Raw genomic sequence first — 23,157 nt, forward strand, 5'->3', positions numbered from 1 at the left:
ACTGAAGTCCACAAGGGTCTAGTCTGGAGGATTGAATTTGAATTAAGCTTTTGTTTGTTGCGCTATCAATGCATAGTTATGTGTATTGATTCACAGGAGGAGCAGCCACTTTTGATTTTCCATTGTTAAGAAACATCCCATTTAGCCCTTTCAATTGGCTTGTCATTACCATACCACCCAGCATTGTGCATTTAAATACGCTTCTATATTATTCATAACGAGGTTGACCCATTTAATGTCATGCAGGAGGCATGCACACACACGCAGGTACACATCACACACACGCATGCAGTACTCTCCAGGGACCTTGCACTCTGGTGAGATGTAAGGCTCTATCTCCTGGTGGTCTTTAAGTTTTTATTAGACAGGATTATTCAAGTGCAGTGATTTTTATTTTTTTCTGCAAGTGTGTGTATGATCCATGCCTCCTTGATCACTCATACATACACGTGCACTTTCACGCACAAACACACACAACTCCAAAGCTCTAAGCCTGCTCTCTATAATGTCATGATAGGAGAACTGAGTCATTACGTAATTCTTATTCTCTCTCTCTTATACACATACTGCCCTCACGTCTCAACGCACAATTTGGTGGATTTACCAGTTCTTTTTTTTCCGTTTCTGATTAGAGCTGGTGATTTTAATCCCAGTAAGAATTCCCACAGTCTGCCTAATTCCTGTTCCTGCCTAAAGCCGGTAGGGGGGCCAGTAAGCCGCTAAACCCCTCTGGCTATACACGCACACACACACACAACCACATAAACTGACACACACATATGGACACTGGTGTGCTCTCACTGGCATAATGCCGCAATATATTTTGTCGTGCACCAACAAATTGAGAAGAATGCACTTCACTTGCACTCTCAAGAGTTTAGGAGACAGATTTTTAGGAGACTGAGTGCGAAACGAATGATAAGAAAATCACATTTTCTTCCTTGTCAAAGCTTTTCTTTTTAAAACAAAATGATCAAAGAGAAATGAGAGCAGAATGTTATAGAGCTGAAGGAGTTAAGAAACAAGGACACAGAAGGAACTTGGTGTTTCTGCAAAGTTGTTTTCGATCAAACTCAATCTGACACATCTCGGTGAAGGGACACTTTCATGCATCCGTATCGTCCACAAAGGCAAATATACAGTATCATCATCTGATATTGTTCTCTCTTTTTCTTGTCTTGTATGTGTCAGCCCTGTGGTGGGATGAATTATAATGCACTGTTAACTCCTGTGAGATAAATCTAACACTTTAGAATATATGAGATAAGTGCTGTGGCATCGCACACAGCAGCAATTTGTTTTTTATTTTACAATACAATCGGCATGCACACATTCTTAGGCAGCTATGTGGTGTATTATTTTGCAGATAACAATAATGCAACCAAATAAACAGCCTAAGTGATCATAACAAATAATAAATATGTTAAACAACTTACATATTGGAATGATTGATGATGTAGACGTGGACATTTCCAGTTGCCTTTCTCTTGGGTCTGCTGAATTTGTGCGAAATGTAGGCTCTTCTATCTATTTTGCAAACGTTGGTGGTGCTTTTTGTGGTTGTTTTGGGATGGTGGTGGCATGTGGCAGTGAGTTACCTATCGGGATGAAGGAATCAACTCACCAGTCTGTAAACTCTCCTCCTGCCGACTTCTAGTTAGCCAGTTCGATGTTTTCAAATGTGAACATGGAGGAAAAGATGGAAAGATAGCACCAGCTGAACTAGCATCCTGCTAGCCATTGTGCAGGGGTTTGAAAATAATGTAGATGACCTCAGTTACCAGCTGGATATCAGGAACTGTAACATCCTTTGATTCACTCAAACTTGACTAAATCCAGGTCAGGATGACTCTTATTCTATATGCCGATCCGACAGCACAGAGGACTCTGGTGAGAGAAGGAAACAAGGAGTATGCTTTATGGTGAGTAAGGACTGGTGTGGCAGTGGGAATGTGAGGTGCTGTCCTGTTCCTGCTGTGGATCACTGCTGTACACTGTTCAGAGGCGGCCATCTTGTTGAGGTCGGGATATGCAGACAGGTAAATCATTCCACAGCCAGAAAGCATGGATTATCAGAGCCATCTGGAAACATGGACAGTTGTGAAGTAGCAGACAACAACATAAGAAGATGCAAAAACTGGCTAAAATACAGTGCACAAGTTAAAGGAGCTGATGGGATCACATTTCACTGGAGTTGTATCTTGTATATTTCCATGTGACAAATAAATGAATAAAATCAAGGCCTTTGAGAGATGATCCTATCTATTTATTCAAGTAAGGTTTTGAAACTGTCCCCCAGTAAGTGGTTCTGTGGACATTTGCACCAGTCAGTTCGACAGGTGATACAGCTGTGCAGCACGTCATATGTAACTGGCATTGCTGACGCAACATTGACACTATGAAACCAAGGATTTCTCATTTGGCAGGTTCGGCTACTCTGTCGCCTCCTCCACTCACATCCCCCATGAGCGGGACTAAGATGCGAGGAGTGGAGGCAAGTGAGGGAAGCAAGGAGACGTTAACATGATGAAATGCACCCCTAATTCCTGTGATTTTGCACTTGTAAGAATTAATGCAAATTCAACCATCTGTGCTTTTTTAGATCCTCAGATGAATTCAACATGAAACCATTACATAGTGTATGTTTCTTATTCTTGCATATAACTGGACGAGAGTAGACAATGTGATGTCCCATTTAAATCTGTCTGTTTCAGCACATGGTAAAGACCCACATCCACCAGCCTGATGGACTTGGTCCTGCAACATGTTGGTGCATCAATTAGTCATAACAGCAACCAACAGGGGGCCTGGGGGTGGGAGGGTGTGCAGTATTTGTTTGTGTGTTTCTGCTTGTGTGTTTCTTGTGTATGCATGTTGAACTTTGGCCCACAGCATATGTGCATAGACAGATACAGCCATCAGAGGAGCCCCAGAATAAGTTCATCAGATCTTGTGTCAATTGGATTGCATTTACTGACTTAAAAAGCGATCCTACTGTCCTTTGTGAAATATGAGACATTAGCTGGTCTCTGTTGAGTCACTTTTGATATTTATTTCTCCTGTTGCTGCTAAAATAAAATGTAGGAGAAAACTTCAGAAAATATTTGTGGTTACGTTTGAAATTTCTGAGGAAAAAAATTGTCCAAACTTTTGGATATGAGCTGTGAAGAATCTCACTGCAAACTCCTTTTTACTGTCCTTTAAAACACTTTTATTAATTCAGATGTGCATGTGTGTGTGTGTGAGTGTGTGTAGTCCAGGCCAGATTAGCATAAACCGTATAATCTCTTTTACATACAATTAGTTTTTATGATATAAAGTTAATTGTATATATCAAATCTTTTAGCGCCATTACCCACCCCCACAGTAACCCACACACCCGCCGTTTCCTTTACTCACTCAGACACCAGTGCAAGGCACTTGCTATTCCTGCACACACACTTATGCACACCTACACATAAGCACAGTGTCATGCAGCGGTGTGTAGTAGTGCACATGTAGTAAAGAATTCACACACACGCACACTGAGCATTAAATCTGTCTAAGCCATTTGTCTAATCAGCTCTCTCTCAGCACAGTACCATTCATAGATCCACGGTAACCACACACACACACATGGTGAACTGTCCAAAACACTGGGCTTTGCCGGACTAGTGACAGCTTTACCAAGCCCCCCGTGTTACAACCTGTTGTTGCCACGTTGCATCACTTCACACATCTTAGAGGAGGAAGAGGAGGAGGAGGAGGAGGAAGAGTGGAAAAGAGGGTGAGAGGGAGGTGTGCAGAGTCTCCAGAGTGATCACATGACATCAGAGTTCATTTGCTCCATTTTTATCTGTCTTTTACTCATCAGCCGACTCCTTCCATCATTGTGACTTAGATGTGCTTTCAAAGCTCCTTCACATGGGGTAAAACTGCTCCCTGACTCTTAACTGTCTGTCAGTTTCCTCATTCCCTCTCACCCCAATATTTGTTTTTCTGTATTATTTTGATAGGGAGAGGGGTTGTGTTGGGCTTTATTTCAGTAGTTATCTGAAGAGCTCAAGCAGGAGAGATGAGAGACAGACAGGGCTGATGCAACCAGGAGACACACAGACATAGACTACAGAGTTTCACTAACACACTTGGACACACATGTTCGTATTGTAGGTAAACAGATAGCGCGAACAAGTAGTGAAATACACACAAATACACAGAGACGTAGGCAAAAACACACACACCCAAACAAACACAGACACGGCATGGTTTTCTTGCAAGGCCAAATTTGTTGAGTAAGTACATAATTGTGTTAGGACTATGTAAACAACAGAGCACTGATGGCTAATTTACAGCTTTCAATGCTAAAAGAGTCGATTGACCACATAGATGAAGAACTAGAATTATGCAAAGCTTGTAATGAAACCCTAACAAGCACAGAGAGGAATACTTAATAGCAGTGTAGCCATTAAGTGTGTTTGATTGTCCTGCTGGTACCCATGAATAGCATATGTGTAACCCACAGGTTGTTTGCATAGCATAGATTAACATTGCTCTGCTGTACGCTACAGTTCATTCATCATTCTCCACACCTCCACCCCAGGCGTGGAGCCTTCACAACTGAAGGCTACATGCTTCTCAAAAAATGCCACAGTGACCAAGATATGCCTCGAGGCAATAAGCATGTAAGCCTGTATATGCGATCTTTCACATTATGTAAGCATGTAAACTGAACCCATGTCTGTTTATGTGGCAACACGTGGTGGTTTCCAAGCATGTTCTGTGGCATTCTTAGAAAGAAATCACAGCCATGAAATTCATTTTAGTCAGGCTACAGCACAGCAGGCTGCCATTCCCAAGGCTGAGATGTTACGTTATTGCAGCTTTGTAGATGGTGGCAGGTTGGCGTGGTGCCTCAGGAGACCTCGTTGACGTTTACTTGGCCAACATACTGCTCTCAACTGCTGCTGGAGGGTTAGCAGATATGAAAAGGAATAAATCCCTGGTGATGTAGTCACAACCTGATGCTCATCACCCCCACACTGCCAGTACAAAGTTACGAGGCAAATGATCGCTAATGATTTCCTCATAACGGTACAGGGTAGCAAATAACCAGCATCTCTTGGTGCAGGCTGGTGATTGTCAACTGGCCACCCATGGGACATATACAGGCCGCCAAGCTTCCCGTCTGGCCTGCAGAATATTAAACAATCCAGAAAATGTGAAGAGGAAAAAATGAGTTTTGGTATCTTGAATATCTAGCATTTTTTTCTTCCTATATTGAAGCAACCCCAAAAACAATTGAGATGAAAATAGTTTGTTTAGCAATGGTTTACCAGCCCCAAATATGTGCGTTATAAATCCATCTTATTATAAGGGAGTAGTGATGTGTCAAAAGTGACAAAGCAGCATTCCTAGGAACTTATTAATAGCCTAACTTACAGGTACATTGCCTGCAGGGTTCTAGTTAGACTTTTTTTTGACAGCAATAATAGTCCAGAATTACTGCCATATAGAATAACATATTAAAAGTCATATAAAAGCCTACATTTAAACTGTAAGAGAACACTTGAAAAACTTGAAAATAAACTAAATGAAGAAGCGACCTATTGAACAGAGTGACTAATCAAAGTAGGAAAAGTACCCAGTGCACCAAACACCACTGTGAACACATCCAGGAAATCACCAAGCCCACTATCTCACATCTAGCTTGCTGTGGTGGAATGGAGCTTAACTCCGGTTTAATCAATGAGGTGCCCCACCGTGTGTTGAAGGCCTTCCATGAGAACGTGGCCGGGGATGTTATCAGAGTATACACCACATCCATGGCAGTCACGGTCTTAGTGCACTCTGTATACTGTAGCTTTTGTGGATAAAAAGATCCATCCATGATTAGAGTCCTAAAATCTGGTCTGCATAATAAAAGTTTATTCTTAAGTTGTCTTGGCAGCAATTCTTATCGATCACACATTATTAGGCCAGTCAGTATCCTGATAATTAATTAATTTATTCGGTATATTTCCCACTGGACATCTTGGCCCTTAATGTTTTCGTCTGCCGGACAACTACACGTGATATTGGTAAAAAAGCTGGCATGTGCCGGCTAACATAAACCCTGATTGCATGCAATAGTCCACCTTCCACCTTCTCTGTCTCTCACGCACACACACACACATACACACATGCCACAGCACCCAATCCCAGTCAACTGGCTGAGTGGAGGGATTCAAAGGTCTGGACCCAGGCAAATATTTTCATGCAAGAATGTGGACAATCTCATCGATCTCATTTATTATATAAGGAAACAATTATTAGATTAATAAACAAATGTAGGATAATTAGGTCTAAATAAATTCTGTTCTGTCCTTTTTTTAAATCTGTCCCCCACAGCATCCCCTTAAAACATTCTGGCCTTGGAAATGTAGTTGATGTGTTTTTGAGAGTATGATGGTGCTCAAACTTAAGGTCACACTTGAGACCTTTGGTGTTGTGCACGCCTTGTATTTTACAACTTCTGGGTAAAGTTTGTTATTTTGTTTAAAAAAGAAAACACTGAGAAGATATAATTGGTTGGAATTTACCAAATATAACAAAATATGCAGATATTTATAGCAAAATAGACCGGAAAATAAATATCGGGTCATTGTTTAAGTTTCTCAGTGAAATAGTCCAGCCCTAGAATCCCATACCTAAAGAAGTTCCCCCAAAGCTTCGAGGCTGCCATCTGTATACATCGGGTGCCGTGGAACAGAGGGCACAGGACTTTGCCTTTAAGACTGATATTATTGGAGTGGGTGTGATGGCTTAGATCCCTTTAAGAGCAGGGGATTAGGATGATGCTGATGCTTAGTGTCTTGGCCTGTGCGCCTGTGTGTCTTGCTGCCTCTGCCTGTATGTCAGCTCGCTCTGTGTGGGGCTGGCCTTTGGAGCCAGATTTGCTTGCTGCATCTGGCCGATGTGCACAGAGATTTCATGGTAGACATAAAAAGAGAGAGTGGTAGAGAGACACAGGGAGAAACTGGGATGAGAGAGATAGCGTGTGACTATGTGCATGTGTGTGTGATGCATGTGCAGCGAAGCTAACTGGAGCAGGGTGTCCAGGATGCGTACACGCTTGATGGCCCGGCTGCAGCTTTGTGATACAAAACATTTAGCGTCAGTGTGTGTGTCTGCACGCACACAGGCAACTGTTACACTGTGTGCATGTGTGGAAATGATCATCAGTGACTCAGCTTCAGCTGTCAAGGGTGTTATATGTGTGTGTGCGTGCTTGTGTGTGTGCGTGCATGTTTACGTGAGCAAGTGTGACTGTGAGTTGGATGAACAGCAGGACTAGACAGCTAGCCGTTGTCATATGACTGCCCTTTTTCCTGTCTTATCACCTATCAACTGTCCATGAGACACACAAATGCAAACACACAATAGAAAGACAAGCACACATATACAGACACACACACACGTGGATATTCTTGGAAGGGACTGTAAAGTAACAGTGTCTGAATGATCCCAAGTATTCATGACAAACATAAGTGTTTGTATGGGTGTAATTTAATCATGTAGCAATATTAAAACACTGATTATATTAATAGCAATTTACTGCAATTCACTGTTCATAGAAGTTTGATATCCGCATACATGAGGCAGGTAAAACTTCTGTTACACACAGGAAGTTAAGTTTTCTGTCAGCAGCTGAGTATTAAATTCGAGAGGAAAGCCTGAAGGAAACAAATGTCACAGTCCTGTCCGCTCTGTCTCCCAGGTCTAGCTGGCCAATGCCGGGCACGTCGTGGACATCTGGTGGCGGCAGCAGCAGTAGTGTGTACGTGAGCGTCGTCCCCGGCGCCTAGCTCATGTCCAGCCCATAATGCCGTCGTCCACACGGAAAGGAGTGCCGAAGGACCCCGAGCTGGCCGACCTCTTCTTCAAAGATGACCCCGAGGACGTCTTCTGTGACCTACACGAGATTGGACATGGCAGCTTTGGGGCCGTCTACTTTGTAAGTTTCAGTTCACGATTCTGTGTACTTTCACAAGCCATGAAGGCTCTTCAAAGCAGTGTTTCTTAACGTGGACCCCATTTTCCTGCAGTTTTGTTTCTAAGTGACATGGGAGCAAAAATGCTTGAAACTTGTCCACTATTGAGCGAGACCACTACAGCCAGCAGCTGTGAAATAGGCTGCAATGTAACCACTCTAGGCATGTTTAAACCGTCAATTAACATCCAGTAAGAGTGCTTGTTTTTGCCTCTGACAGGCTCAGATTGTTGTTATAGGTGTTTGACTACATTATGGAAAGGATCCCTTCAGAGAACCCACCAGCGTCCATTTAAATAAAGAGTAACTTTATCAACGTAAAACACACTTTATTCAAAGTTGACAGAAGCAAAATAAAACTCACTGAAGATGTTTTGCTGTCTTTCCACTATTTCAACAGTCACCAACTCTTCTTTGGTGGAAATAAACTCTTAATTCACTCAGTTAGATGTGAAATACCACAGTTATCCTTGGAGAGTTTTGAACACACATTGCAGGACTTCGTCTACACTGGAATTTAATCGCTTCATAAATGTCTTCTGTTGAAATATTTAAACAAAGGCATTGTATATGAAATGAAAAGAAGCTTTCCAAAGTGTGACCATATTATCAGGATGTTTCAGATGACAGTCTTGAAGTAACTAATTTTTGTCAGGTAGTTACTTCTGTATTGAACATATATTTTTGTGTCAAATCTCACTCATATTCAGCACCATTTAAAGACATTCCAAGTCTGTTCAGATAAAGTTTCCAAGTTTATTGATTCAATATGACTGGACCTGTAAGTTATTGCCTTGTTGGAGTAAAAGGAATTTACTGGCTCGAGTTTCATAGCTCAGAGTGAAAGACAGGATGTGAATGAGGTGCTTGACCACTTGAGACACTTCATACTAACATTAAGCAGGCACTCTTGGCCCTTTACTACGTGGAGATTATTAATACACGAGCATCGCTTTGATTTATTCATGAACGAGTTACCCCACATATTCATTTATCGATTCATTGATTTGTACACGTGTTATAAGTGTAGCCCGCAATGTTATGGCTCTTTGAATGCAATTAAGTGGAGACAGATTCCCTCTCAGTGCTTTCTCTGTAGCTTTTCTTATTAATCTCATCATCACTAATTACTCATCAAGCCTTTGATTCTAAAGCTGCATGGAGGGGGGGTTGAAAGCATACGGCATTTCTCTGCTCTCACTTTATATCTCCTCTCCTCTCCTCTCCTCTCCTCTCCTCTCCTCTCCTCCTTCTCTATCCCTCTCCTCCTCCTCTCCTCCAGATGCAGGGCTGGGGGCGATAAGCCTCCTCCCTCCCTCCTAAGACAGCTGTTTTCTTGGTATAGAAAAACAGAAGCTGTTGATAGTGGGGCAGGATTTTCTTGGCTGGCAGGGTTTTACCATCCTCTTCTATCCCATGTCATCTACACACATACACATACACATACACACACACACACACACAGCCCCAATACATCACTAGTAACCCTGGTGCCCATGTCCGTCTGGCTAACAGGCTCCAGTGTGCGTCTAAATCCTGCCCTGATGCCAGCGCTGTGCTCACTGACACACTTTTGCTGTCTGCATTACAACTGGTGCACTGCTAGCTTTAGCAGTTAGCCAGAGCAGCTTTAGTGAAGTTAGTTAAAGACATTTTCCTTTAAAGTTTAAATACTGAAATTAGCTGCTAACAACAATAATATAAGTAGTGTCTCATATTTCAGAAGTCTGCAATGCTGTAAAATATAGCTGCAGGTTAGGTGCATGACAGAGGGGAAAAGTTCAGTAGCTGCCCGTGTAATTGCGTGCATATTCTGTAGATTATTACCCAGTATGCATGCATTGTCAAAGAAATTTATGCAGCTGTATGTGCATCCACAGTGTATGCATGTTAAGATTAACTCCATTATAGAAAAGAACAAGGGGAATTCCCCCTGCTGGGTGTGCAAGCCCATATTCCCCACACACCGCTATAGTGCATGTTGAATGAATTAGCCTGTTGTAATTATTCATACAACCCCCCCTTTTCTTCTGCATTCACAATTAGCCTGAATGTATTTCACTTTTTCACCATTACATGATATTTTTTTCCTCTCCATAGCCAACCATCTATACACTACACCAGAGGGAACGGCTATTATACATGAACTGACAGGCAATCATGAGGATCAAATGGATCTGAAAAAAAAAAAAATCAAGTGGGAATACTCTGTTGCCTGCTGTTACTGTAATTCCATTTGATTCTCAACATGAAATTCCCATTCATTTGTAAGTGGGATGAAGCCGAGATAAGGGCTTAGGCTGAGCTGTGGCGTAGCTGTTCCTAAGGCCAAATGCCTTTGAGGTTAACACCACGGGTTTAGCATGGGCATGCGGATGTGCGCAGACAACTCAAACACTAACAGGAGCTGCAGAACAACCGCACATCACTTACCTGCAGGCTTCCCCTAATCACGTTGTTGAGGGCTTTGATCAGGCGGAAATTTGTTTAAATTCAAATGAGAGAATCTGTTACTGCCGTATCACTCTGCTGTATTGCTTTGCGCAGGCATTATGGTGTTTTGCATGTGCTGAATTTATCCAGCTCAGATCTGGATCACCCTGAAGACATTACATGAGTGGGTGACGCTTTACTTTAACCTCCATATTTAGCATTAATAAATATATAAATAGAAATGTTTATTAATGTTTTTCTCAACAACTTTAACCCCTCCTCTGTGCACGCATAAGCAGAGGCTGGTGTATGAACCGATAATGGATGGCAATATTATTAAAGTCCCTATGAAACTAAAGTTAGAGCGTCTTTAGCTTCTGTTCTGTGATGTGTTTGCCAATGAAAAGGAATATTTGAGTGTTGTACAAATCAAATCCTTCACATTTGATTGGACTGCTAAAGAGTGGGCGGGCTTAAAGTCTAGTGCCATATCAACTTACCATGGAGTTCGCTGCTGAGTGGACTGTTGCCGCCAAACACACCTCCCTTGCAGTTAGTTCAAGAGGACAAGGGAGAGATCAATGAATGAGACCTCTGCCACATTATACTAGAAATGAAAACAAAGGTGTTGCCCCATGATATCCAAATGCACATCTCCTCCTATCTCTCCATCTCCATACCGCTCTGTCACTACAACCCACAAATGGCTACGTTCAGTTTTTATATAACCAGTAAAGTCTCATTTGATTGGATGAACATTTGAACCTTTGGATGAACACTTGAGACCATTTTACAGAAAGACAAAAGCACTAACTGAGGCATATTAAATGTCACCACACATATTTGGATAGCACGATAACCAATCAGAGCAAAAAACAAGGTGACATATTCATTGCAGTTAGCCCCATTTGTTTGCCGACCAGTGGGGCTAACTGATATATTATGCTTTTGCCGTATCCCGTCGGCAAAACAGCAAAAACGTCCTTCCTGGAAGCGAAGGCTTGTAGGGCAGTCTTCTGTTCCTCTCTCAAGGAAAAAGATAAGTGTAGTTGGCTTAGCGTTTCTTCCAAAGCTAAACTGAATGGACGCGGTCCTTGGGCAGCTGCCATCTTGGCTGTTTACTTTTTGACTCCTACAGCACAGCGCTGTCTTCATCATGTTACCCCCGCCCAGAGCCCGCCTCTGTCAGATACACTGATCTGATTGGTCCGATGGCGATTCACCGTGCTCTGCTTGTCGGGGCCAGATCCCCGTGCAGAGCAAATTCAAATTTGCAGGGCTTGAAGTTCTCCGGCACGGTGCCGGATTTCCGGCGCAGGGATATTCTGGTGCAGGAATATTTTTTTCTTGTGAATATTTTATCATCTTGCCGTAGCAACAGTGATTTACCCAGTCGTTTTAAAGCAAAGCAAAGTGATAGTTCCAACTACCAATGGTGTATCACATTACTCAAGGAAAACAAGGATTTCTAGCCAATCAGAGGCAGAGTAGGGCGGGCCTTAAGTTTTCGCAGTCTCTCATTCAGTTACGCCACGGACACACTGGACGCAGAACCGAAGCGCAGCACCCAGCAGCGGAGGCAGTTTTCAGTCGGTGTCCATGTTAACCTATCTGACTGTCCACACAGGCCGGTGAGCAGAGCGGAGCGCCCGCGGAGGCTCGCACACTGCAGCGCTTCAGTTCAGTTCTGGTCTATTTTTCACACGAGCCGTGAGCGCCTCTATCAAGCTGGATAGAGCGGATCATACCAAACATGAAGTCGGACACAGAAAAGACGAGAGAATCCGGCCAATTTTCAAAATAAAATAAATTTAAAAAATAAAAGCCTGTTTAATTATGATGTTGCTTGTCTGTCTATAAATATTTGTTCAGTTTGGTCTAGACACGAGAGAGATGAAAACACACACACACAGAGAGAGAGAGAGAGAGAGAGAGAGAGAGAGAGAGAGAGAGAAATGGCTACAGGTTGGGGGTTGCAATTCACACATACAGAAAGAGAAAGAGGCGGTGTGGTAGAGATAAGTGAGATAATTTGTGAAGCCACCAATGAGTTGTCACTTGCAAATTAGCTCAGTCAGATAGAAGATACTCCTTGGTGTCAGAGGTTGTGAGTTCAAGCTTCAACTGATGTAAAACGTACATTTTAATGCATTCTTGTTGTCATCCTATTCTGCCACTTGTTGCTCAGAATTGCCTAAAATTGCCCGGCCCCAACCATTTTGTAGTAGCTGATGACCAAATTTTCCCTTTTTGGTGAACTGTTCATATTTCATTATTAAAAACCTTGAAATTGTTATTCTAGCTCCTTGATGTGATACTTGATTGATACTCTCAAAGTGCACCAGATTAATTCATTTAGATGTCAGATGTTCAAAATTTTCTTCCGGGGGGGCATGCCCCCGGACCCGCCTAGCGCAGAAGGCCCTCTAAAAAAATTTCAGGCACAGGATTTTTTCTTGCTTCAAGCCCTGAATTTGCTAGGGGCGGGGCATCTGGATTTCCAGGTTACCAATGTGCAGGATTTAGGGGGATATATTGGCGGAAGTTAAATGTGATATAATAAGTGTGTTTTCTTTAGTGTATAAGCACCAGAAAATAAGAATTGTTGTGTTTTTGCTACTTTAAAATGAGCCATTTATATCTACACAGGGAGCAGATCCTCATCCATGGCGTCTGCCATGTTGCACCACCATGTTTCTTCAGTCACCAAGAACAGACAAACCAAACACTGGCTCTAGATAGGGGTGTTTTGTGCAGCCACCACAGTCCGCAAACCCTCTGTGACGGGCCAAACAGCGTTGGAGAAACATTGATTTGTTCCGTGAAACTGCTTTAGTCAGTGCTTTTACTGGTTCTTATCTCCTGGTCCGTTTGTTTTGGAGAGGAGGAGACCTCTGTGGTGAATTTGACGCACAGAAAAACCTCCTGAACAATGAACACTGAAGTAATTCTAACCAGTAGTTCACGCTCGGCACATGGGAGTTTCAGTTGGTTGCGATTTGCAATCTCTTACAAAAACCTACACACTGCTCCTTTAATATTTTGAATAGAAAGCCACAAGAAATTCCACAATAACTTAATATCTCACAACAATGAAATTCAACTTTAATGAACTGTAATGAAAGTTTTTCCTCAGGGTGTTACCTCTTGACAGTATATTGTGTGAATGTGTTTTATTGATGCCAGATTGTGAGTGTTATGGGCAGGGAAACAAAACAAAAACTTAAAAAATTCCTGTCCTGTCTTCTGAGAGGATTACTGTGTGTGTCCTTGTGAGACTTCACTAGAATCTGATCTCTGTTTTCTTCTGCAGGCGCGTAACTCCTACTCCAACGAGGTGGTGGCCATCAAAAAGATGTCCTATAATGGCAAGCAGACTACCGAAGTAAGAAAGACTGTCTGACACACACACACACACCCACACACACACACACACGAGCACATAGATATGCCAGACTTTGCCTTCAAATCCAAGGTGTCGCTGTAAAGGCATCGCCACAGTTTGGTGGCTGTGTCTCTGACCCACATCTCAAGGTCAAGTGGACATGTGGTCAGCCCACAGTCGGATGATATTTAGCTCTCTTGCTTTGGCACAAATCCAGTCACAATGAGAGCAAGAGCTCAAAATGCAGAAAAGTCACTCTCTAATTATATTCACCCAAAGCTTGACACTGGCTTTTGCGACTGTGAGATGTCTCATTTGTAATGGTTAGTTACCCTAAAGGAACAAAAAGAATGTGAAAATAATTAAAAATAATTACTCACTACCGAGTTTGGAACAAAAATGTGCCTCCCTCAAGCAAACCGCTGAAGAAGTTTAGGCACAAGAGTATTTCAGAAGGCGTTCTACAGTGTGTGATCACAGCTTACGCTTCAGCTGAACTCGAGGCCACATCTCTGTGGTTTAGTAAACTTTCGTCTTTTTATAAACCTTTCAGTGATGGTTTTCTGTGAAGGCTGCTGCATGACATTGTCAGACTGCTCCTAACTAGCTGAGGTTTCAGTTGCTATAATAACTTTCTGGTAAGCGGAAGCTAGCTCAGAGTTTTTTGTTTTTTATCTTCAGTGCTATTAAAAACTTTGGTAACATGTATAAAGTTCATAATACCTGCTCAAGTGGTTACCACGGCGAGGCCAGCCGCACCATTGCAATCAGAGTCATAGCAATGCCTACTTAAGTGTTATTGTGACTGCACCTGTAGCGTGTAACCATCTGTGTGTGTTAATTTGTTCTCGGCAGAAGTGGCAGGACATCATTAAGGAGGTCAAGTTTTTGGGACAGCTGCGACACCCAAACACAATTGAGTACAAAGGCTGCTACTTGAAAGACAACACTGCCTGGGTTAGTGGATCCCTCTCCACATTTCCTTTTGTCCCAGTTCCCCTCTTTGTTTCAGTCTCGCTGCATTGTTAGTTTATCTTTTTTCTTCCCGTCCTCTGTGTCTGATTCTTTTCCTTTTTATTTCTTTTTGTCTCCTACTGACTGTCTACAACAGCATGTAAGGGCCATTGTAGAGTAAAATTATATAAATAAATAAAAAAATAGAGCCAGGGAAGGGGGGGAAGACTTTCTGAGATTAAAGCTGTAAATTTAAGAGAAAAAAAAACTCTTACCTATTCTCAGAAATTTAAGTGGTTAATTAATGGGGGAAAAAATTCCAAATTTACAAGTTAAAAAAGTCAAATATTTTCAGATTGCAAAGTCAGTTCATTTCAATTAAATTTTATTTGTTAAGCCCAATATCACAAATCACAATTTGCCTCAGGGGGCTTTACAGCATATGACATCCCTCAAACTCCCCCCAAAAAAACCTTTAACGGGGTCATAAAGTCATAGATTTATTGTCAAGGAACCACATCGCTTTACTTTGCAAAGATTAGATCAACCTCAGACCAAAAACGCTGCAGGTAAACAGGGGATCCCAGCAAACTGAAAGTTGTCCCAATGTGCGGGACGTTTTCTGGCAATTAGCTGGACGTCCCTCCTTGTAGTCCAAGGTCAAAATATAATCTTAACACAAAGTTTATGCATAGTGTGCATTCAACAGCTTCGTATATCCTAAAAACTGAAAATAAAAAGTCAACTCAGTCTAAAAATAATTGCAGACGTTAAGTCAAACAGGACACAAATGCTGGTTGTTCTGTGCTTGACATTTTCGTCCACCATGACTTCCTCCCTATACTTTGCTGCTCTTTAACCTACGTCACCTGACTTTCCAGCAGTGAACCAAAGAGAATATTCAAGTTTTTTTGTTTTTTCTCATAACTTTATGACTTTAAATCTCAGACACTCTGAGTTTTTTATTGGAATATAACCCCCTCCCCTTGCTCCATGTTATTATTTTCATTTTTGCCTACAGTGGCCCTAATACACTGTTGTAGTCTTCCCACCACCCACTGCTATTTATCTGCATTATGTTGTTATCATGATATAATGTGATCAGTTTACAGTAGAGAACAACCTCAGAAGTTCTCCCAAACTTCCCCTGAAGCTTTGTTTGAGGATATTTAATGATGCAGTGCACACCATGTGAATGACTCAGCTGTAACTGTGTTCTGTTTCAGCTGGTGATGGAGTACTGCCTGGGCTCCGCATCAGATCTATTAGAGGGTAAGTGTGTTTACACTATCGCAATTACAAAACAGTTTGTTACTGTCCGTGTCAGAGTGGTTATGGCAACATTTTTACAGGAAGTCAATGTGCAGTCTCAAAACTAAGGGGGGATCCCCACTGAAAGTGTTTTTTGAAGCATTTTGACGCCTGTCACTCACACGTCTCACAGAACAGATATGCTTCCATTTTATTAAATGTGCCAGTCTGCACTGACTCCATGTGATGCATGTCTCACAGAGACCCCCTGTGTTTTTTACACTTGAAGTCTATTTTTGTTGCGTTTAGTGAAGTGTAATCTGCATAGCCAGCTGTTTAAATCACGCAAATATCCCGCTGTGCTTGTGTTTTGAACTTACTAACTGTATCTACATTAACTGATAAAGGCTCCCAGTCTGTCTGTGAGCTCGCCTGTTTCGCTACAGGCCGGTTCTCCTCACTCGCTACACTGGGCAGGAGGGGAAAAAGTATGAATCAATACATAATAACACACAAATCTGAGGAACTGCCTGCTATCAAATGGCTGCATTTATCTCATAAAATAAAGCCTTGTGTCCTGTAGTTGTTTCCTGTGGTTATGTGTCACCGTTTAGACCACACTGTGAACCACACTAAAAATAACAAAACAGAACAAAGTCTGGCACACAGCACATGGTTGGTGTGAATGGGTCAGTTACTGCAGCAAGTAGGTTCTTGGAGCAAGATAATACAATGTAAATGTAGAATGTACTCACTCGTAACTAAGTTTAGCAGGACTTAGAGGTCTGACTTGTGATGTTACGTTAAGCACTTTAAACAGATGGAAGACCATATCTCTGTTATCTAGATTCAGTTTCCAGCTGATTTACTTTTTCTAAAGACCAAAGAACATTTTCCAGTGTTCAAAGCTTGAAGCTCCGTAACTGTCCGCCCTCGTAGCATTCCTGACCTGAACCTAATGTGTTATTTTAAGCACCCATGTGTGTACTCGTCACTGACGTAGATACACAGTCATGACAGTTGGCCCCGGCTTGTTTTTTTGGGACTTTATGAAATTTCTCAGTCATATTTCTGCTGTGACCTTTTGCTTTGGCACGTAGTCCCTCTGTTACTGCAGCAGTCCAAAGGGAGCCACTTTACGAGCCCATATCTCTGCTGTTTACATGCTATCCATATGGTAGACACCAAGGGAGTACTTTAGTGTTGTATAGTATCAGCAGGACAGATTTATTGATTTTTTCTTTTTTAATTACTAAAACTGTGATGTTCTAGTTGCCAGGGCTGTGATCATGCATGACGTCTGCGTTTTGTAACTAAATACGTAAGCTTTATTTATCACGAAGGTGTTTGTATGAAACTGTTATAATTCATTATTATGTAATTGATACCTTTAGAGGGTTCATACTCATTTTCCACTGTGCTTATCTCTCCCCAAGTTCATAAGAAACCACTTCAAGAGATGGAAATTGCTGCCATTACCCATGGTGCCTTGCTAGGACTGGCTTACCTACATTCCCATAATATGATTCACAGGTACGTCAGTGTGTTTCCTTGCTCCAAACATTCCCCAACAGGACCATACAGTAAACTTAGCAAAAACATGATAAGACAGTTAAGATGAGGCAAGAGACACTCATGTTCTCCCTTTATTGCAGTGTTTACTAATTAAGCTGTGAAACCTCGTCTCTGCACTTAGGTTTCATCCTTCTTGAACATCACTGTGAGGAGGCAACAGCCCTCCTGTCTCACTAGTGTCCACAATATTATCTTTTATGGCAGACAGATATGATTAGCATCCAGCAATCAGGCTGTGTGAATCATTTTTGACATTTAAAAATGACAAAACCTGTTAAAATGAACATATCACATCTATAAATACACCACGCCAGTGACCAGCTTGTGGAGTTCGAGGGAAAGGCGTAATGCATAATAGATCCTTGGAGCCGATGTGAGTTTTCTTGGCTGCTCTGCTCACTCTCTTCACCCCCCTCTCCCCATCCAGAGATGTGAAAGCTGGTAACATCCTGCTGACTGAGCTGGGTCAGGTCAAACTGGCCGACTTTGGCTCTGCCTCCATTGCCTCACCTGCCAACTCCTTTGTGGGAACACCTTACTGGTCAGTATACGCAAGACAAGACGTAGACACATGACAGGGCAAAACACAGACGACCACACAGGACTACATGTGTGGAGAATGTGACTGGAATATTTCTGTCAGTCTATTTTTCTAGTGTCTGCTTTCTTCTGCATACACAGGATGTCGTTATGTGAAACTAGTGTCTCATAGCCTATCTCCATACACGCCAGAATATCTTTTAATGTTTTATGTAACATTGTCTTTTGCATGGATTTAGCCATTTTACTCCCAGCGCTCGCTTTTCAATCAAAACAAGCTTCCTCCCAAAACTATTTTGCAAGGGTACCGTTATGGCATCCTGGGTTTAGCACCACCCAGGATGACTGGGATTGGTCTAAAGAAATAGAAACAACCCAGTGTTTTTTTTCCTCTTAGTGCTTAATTATGATAAATCAGCCGGACCTTTCTCCTGCACTGGCGCTGCATGATATAAGTCTGACAATGTGAGATTTTCTGCATAGATTTTATGGCTTTTTTGTTTGATTTTATAGTGTGTGAGTTCCTTATGTTGTTGCCATTGTGCTGACAGTGAGTTTTGAACTTTGACAACTGAAGCCAACCTTATATATATCATAGGAATTATTTTGTTTATTTATTGCTCATATGTCTGATTGAGTGTCTGAGTCACTTTGATATAAAAGTCACACCAGCATTTTTAGGTCGGACGTAGTGTAGCTAATAAATAATGAAATTCATGAGAATATTAATTACAGTACTCACTGTAAGAAAAGAAGTGTGTGTGCCTCAAGATGATGATCATTGATGCAGCCTGTGAGAGAACTGACGACACTTTTCCTCATTCATATTATTAGTTCTCAACCCACCGCTGTTTTCCAGTAAAAATAACTGAAATAATATTTGTACTTAAAATACAAAGTAAAATGGGGCGTCGGTGGCTTAGTGGTAGAGCAGGCACCCCATGTACAAGGCTGTTGCCGCAGCGGCCCGGGTTCGACTCCAGCCTGTGGCCCTTTGCTGCATGTCACTCCCTCTCTCTCTCCCCCCTTTCACACTTGTCTGTCCTATCCATTAAAGGCTAAAAATGCCCAAAAAAATATCTTAAAAAAGAAATAAAAATACAAAGTAAAATAAAATAAAACTTTTGAGACAATGTTTGAGTGTCAGTTTGGTCAAATTCATAGACACATAAAGCATGAGGAGGCATTGATGCAAATGCTTATTTAGACTGGGATGTCTATATGACTGTGAGTCATCGCCTTCACAAAGTGTTGTGTTTTTTATTGTAATACCTATTTTGAACTTCAAATATTTTGTGACAAGTACCCCCTGAATTAAAGTAAAAAACTAAAACTAATAAAAACCAAACTAAAACTTAACATTTTTAAACAATAAAAGCTAAACTGAAAACTAACTGGAAAATAAACTGAATTGAAAACAAAAATTAGAAGGAAAAAAAACAAACTAACTAATGGAAAACACAAAACAATAATAATTCTACTGCACACAAATCTAAAGGTCCTGAGACATACAACGCTTCTATGAGGACTGCACAATATATCGTTTTTTTGTCGTTTTTACGATGGCAACTTGTGTGATAAACACATCACAATATTGCACTTTGAATATAACTATAACATATAAAGCTACATCCTGTCTAGAAGTGCTATTTTGACTGATACGTGTCATGCTGTTAACTCTCTGGCCAATCAGACAAAGCCCTTGCCGTTAGACATCCATTGATCGGTCAGAATCTGCATGCATGAGGTTTATTAGATGACTGCTGAGGAAAGTGTGAATGCCAGAGGAACTAGTGCATAGAAAAATAGCACATCATAGATCTGGCAATAGTTTTAATACAGCAAAGACAATGTGGCTTGGAGTACACTTTAATATCTGTTTATTTATCACAAGTTTTATTGTTATCGCAACATTTAACAGTGTTATCACATATTTTCCTCATCTAGCAGCAGCTCTACTGTCCACTGTAAAATGTTACAGGAGCTACTGTAATGTCCTGTGTTGTTTGCATCTCAAATAGAAATCATCAGCTCTACACATTTTGTCACACTGCACGTGTACAGAAATACACACATATATTCCTAAAACTGAGCTTCTATCACAGCAAACCCGAGTCTTTAAAAGCTCTGAGAGGCTTAGCAGATTATAACATTTCATGGATTTTCTCACCATACTTTATAAACTATGTGTGCGTTTGCATTTGCATCTCTGTGTCCTCAGGATGGCTCCAGAAGTGATCCTAGCCATGGACGAGGGTCAGTATGAGGGGAAAGTGGACATCTGGTCCCTGGGGATCACATGTATTGAACTGGGTGAGCATGCATCTACCTCTTGGTCAAAGATTTGGAGGCCAATACGGTCAGACACATGACAGATTCATGACTAAAAATGAAATGTGAAACAGGAGGACAAAAGGAGAAGCTGATTGGTAATTGTGAAAACTAGGGCTGCAATTAAAGATTATTTTCATTACTTATTATTATCTTGATATACTGATTAGTTTTTTGGCCTATGAAATGTCAGAAAATGGTGACAAATGTTAAATCAGTGTTTCCCCAAGATAACGTCATCAAATGTCTTGTTTTGTCCACAACCCAAAGACACTCAGTTAACTCTTACAGAGGAGTAAAGACACTAGAAAATATTCATTTAAGGAGCTGGAATCCAAGAACTTTGACCTTTTTTACTTTTAAAGAATTGCTCAAACCTATGAATTGATCAAATTAGTTTCCTATTAATTTAATGGTTGACAGATAGTTGATTAATCGTTGCAGCTCCTGTGAAAACTTTTGCACTGAAGCATCTTTCTCTCTGTCTCTCCTGTCTTTAATTATTCCAGCGGAGCGCAAACCACCCTTGTTCAACATGAATGCCATGAGTGCCTTATATCACATCGCACAGAACGACTCTCCCACGCTACAGTCCAATGAGTGGTGAGTTGAAAACACACCTCCTGAATATGACCTGTCTTTCTGTATTTCTTTTTTAAATCCTTTTAATTAACAAAGCGTAGTTGTTGCAGAGGGCCTTCCAATATGTGATCAGTCAAACTGACATCTACAAAATGTAAGAAATGGTAATTTAATTGAACAAAAAGAATGTCAACACACACGCACCCCAAAAAACATCCAGTGAAACTGCTGATACAATACTTCCACTCAACTGTGAATATTAAAGCCCAATCCGATCTGGGCTCAGTCAGGGTAAGACATCCCTGTGTTAATCTGCTCGACCTGTGATCCCTGCAACAGGCCTTGCGCAAGGTCACACTCTAAGTCTCTTATGTAATTACCTGGGAAACCTCTGCCAGAGTAATACTGTGTAAATACTCACACCATCCCTACTCGGCTATAAGACACATTTTAATGCATGTCAACATCATTATTATAGTATTGTTCTAGTAGTTAAAACTCTCATTTACTTATGTTTGCCATAATAAGCAGAATGTTTCTTGGACTCTAAATGAATTACGGGAAGACAGCCAACATTTTATGCTGTTCTCAGCCTCTCAGCTTACGATTGTAGACACTAATAGATTCTCTAGGGACTGTCCTTCCAGACATCAAAAAACTTTAAGCAGTTTAATTTAGGCCAGCAGGTTTTAAACAGCTCTTGGCTCCGTCTTTGCAACAGCATCTCAGCCACAGTGGTGAAATGCACCTTTTTTAGTCAAGTTTTTCATCATGGTATTTTCACTTCATAAAAAAAACAAACGATTGGAAATTGCTGATTTCTGCTAAAACAGGTCGTCTCTGTGTCTGTTGGTTATCTTTTTATGTAACAACAGTCATAACCACAAAGATGTTCATTGTTTTTTGGAGGACTCCTTTTTTAGGAAGATTAATTATTTTGATAAATAGATATTTGGGCCACCTTGAGCATAAATGTTAACACTCACTGTATACTCTACACTAGCCCCAATGGATGTGAATCAAAACTAGTTCCAGTTAAGAACCAGTTCCTAATTGTCTGATCCATCTGAATGGTATGCCTCCAATTCATTTCATCTGTGCCAGCATTCATTTCTGACAGGTGCACATTGCAAAACAATGACATCAAACTCATGCGTCTGCGCTGCTGAAACTTGCAACACAAAGGAGCCATGGTAGCAAGGAACAAACAGTCCAAAGTGTGGCTTCATTTCAAGAAGAAAGATGACAACAGTGCTGCTTGTCATGTCTGTAAAATGATCATTTAAATATCCTACATTAGAATACCATCAGAACGACTCAGCTACACTCTGTTCAGACACAGAGAAAATAAAACTGTTGCGTTGACGCTAAAAACCTGTGAAGGCCCACACGGAAAACTGATCAGGAATTATTTGGGGAATCGCTAAAGAATTGGGCTGATAAGCAAAATTGGTAATGGCATTGGTATCAATAAAAACTTAACGATTCCCATCTCTACTAGCCACGAAACCCTACTTATTTCACGTCACCCCCGACAGGATCAATAGTGTCCTCCAGTGTCGACATCCTAGACTCCGCTCTTCATGACTGTGAAGTTCTTAATGATGAAGCTGTAACAGCTGCGACAGTGGCCCAAGCTTTTCATCGATGACTCTGGTGAAATTAGCTGCATCTCAGAAACAGCTGCTTGAAGTGCTGGTGCAAATATGCTAGCTTTTGTGATGTTGTCTGCTCCTGCATCAGCTAGCTCCTCGGGCTTGTTCGAATTTGGCTTTCTCCTGTGTGACATGTTGTCGGACTGCCTCAGATAGTAGTTATTAATACTCATCACATGTTTAGGAATTGTTCAAGTCAAGGAAATAGACTGTCTGTAGGTTATAATGACTGAACGTGACCTCTCTTTAAGCTGCCATCTTGAGAACCGTACGTATTTATTTTCAATAAAGCAGTAGATAATCTATCCTCGTCGTTATAATTATTTTACACGCACATGTGCTCGGTATGAGCTTGTACAAAGCTGCAGATGAAAGTAGAGGGAATGGGGGACTTTAGTACGAAATAAGGTAAACTTATGTCACATAGCAGAAAAGAAGATAGA

The 23,157-nt window shown here is 41.3% G+C and overlaps 1 protein-coding gene across 3 annotated transcripts in view; it reads left to right on the forward strand.

The window, feature by feature from the left end:
* The window catches only part of taok3a (TAO kinase 3a), a 98,404-nt gene that overhangs the window by 39,955 nt on the left and 35,292 nt on the right, over positions 1-23,157 (forward strand). For all 3 annotated transcript variants that reach the window (XM_078170545.1, XM_033619840.2, XM_033619841.2), the window contains 8 exons: positions 7,736-7,972; positions 13,755-13,826; positions 14,682-14,783; positions 16,007-16,052; positions 17,468-17,564; positions 18,034-18,147; positions 20,368-20,459; positions 20,987-21,080. In XM_078170545.1, coding sequence (XP_078026671.1) covers positions 7,841-7,972; positions 13,755-13,826; positions 14,682-14,783; positions 16,007-16,052; positions 17,468-17,564; positions 18,034-18,147; positions 20,368-20,459; positions 20,987-21,080 — 749 coding nt within the window. In that variant the 5' untranslated portion in view covers positions 7,736-7,840. The remainder of the gene's footprint in view (positions 1-7,735; positions 7,973-13,754; positions 13,827-14,681; positions 14,784-16,006; positions 16,053-17,467; positions 17,565-18,033; positions 18,148-20,367; positions 20,460-20,986; positions 21,081-23,157) is intronic.

This window comes from Epinephelus lanceolatus, chromosome 9 (genome assembly GCF_041903045.1).
Source record: "Epinephelus lanceolatus isolate andai-2023 chromosome 9, ASM4190304v1, whole genome shotgun sequence".
NCBI lineage: Eukaryota > Metazoa > Chordata > Actinopteri > Perciformes > Serranidae > Epinephelus > Epinephelus lanceolatus.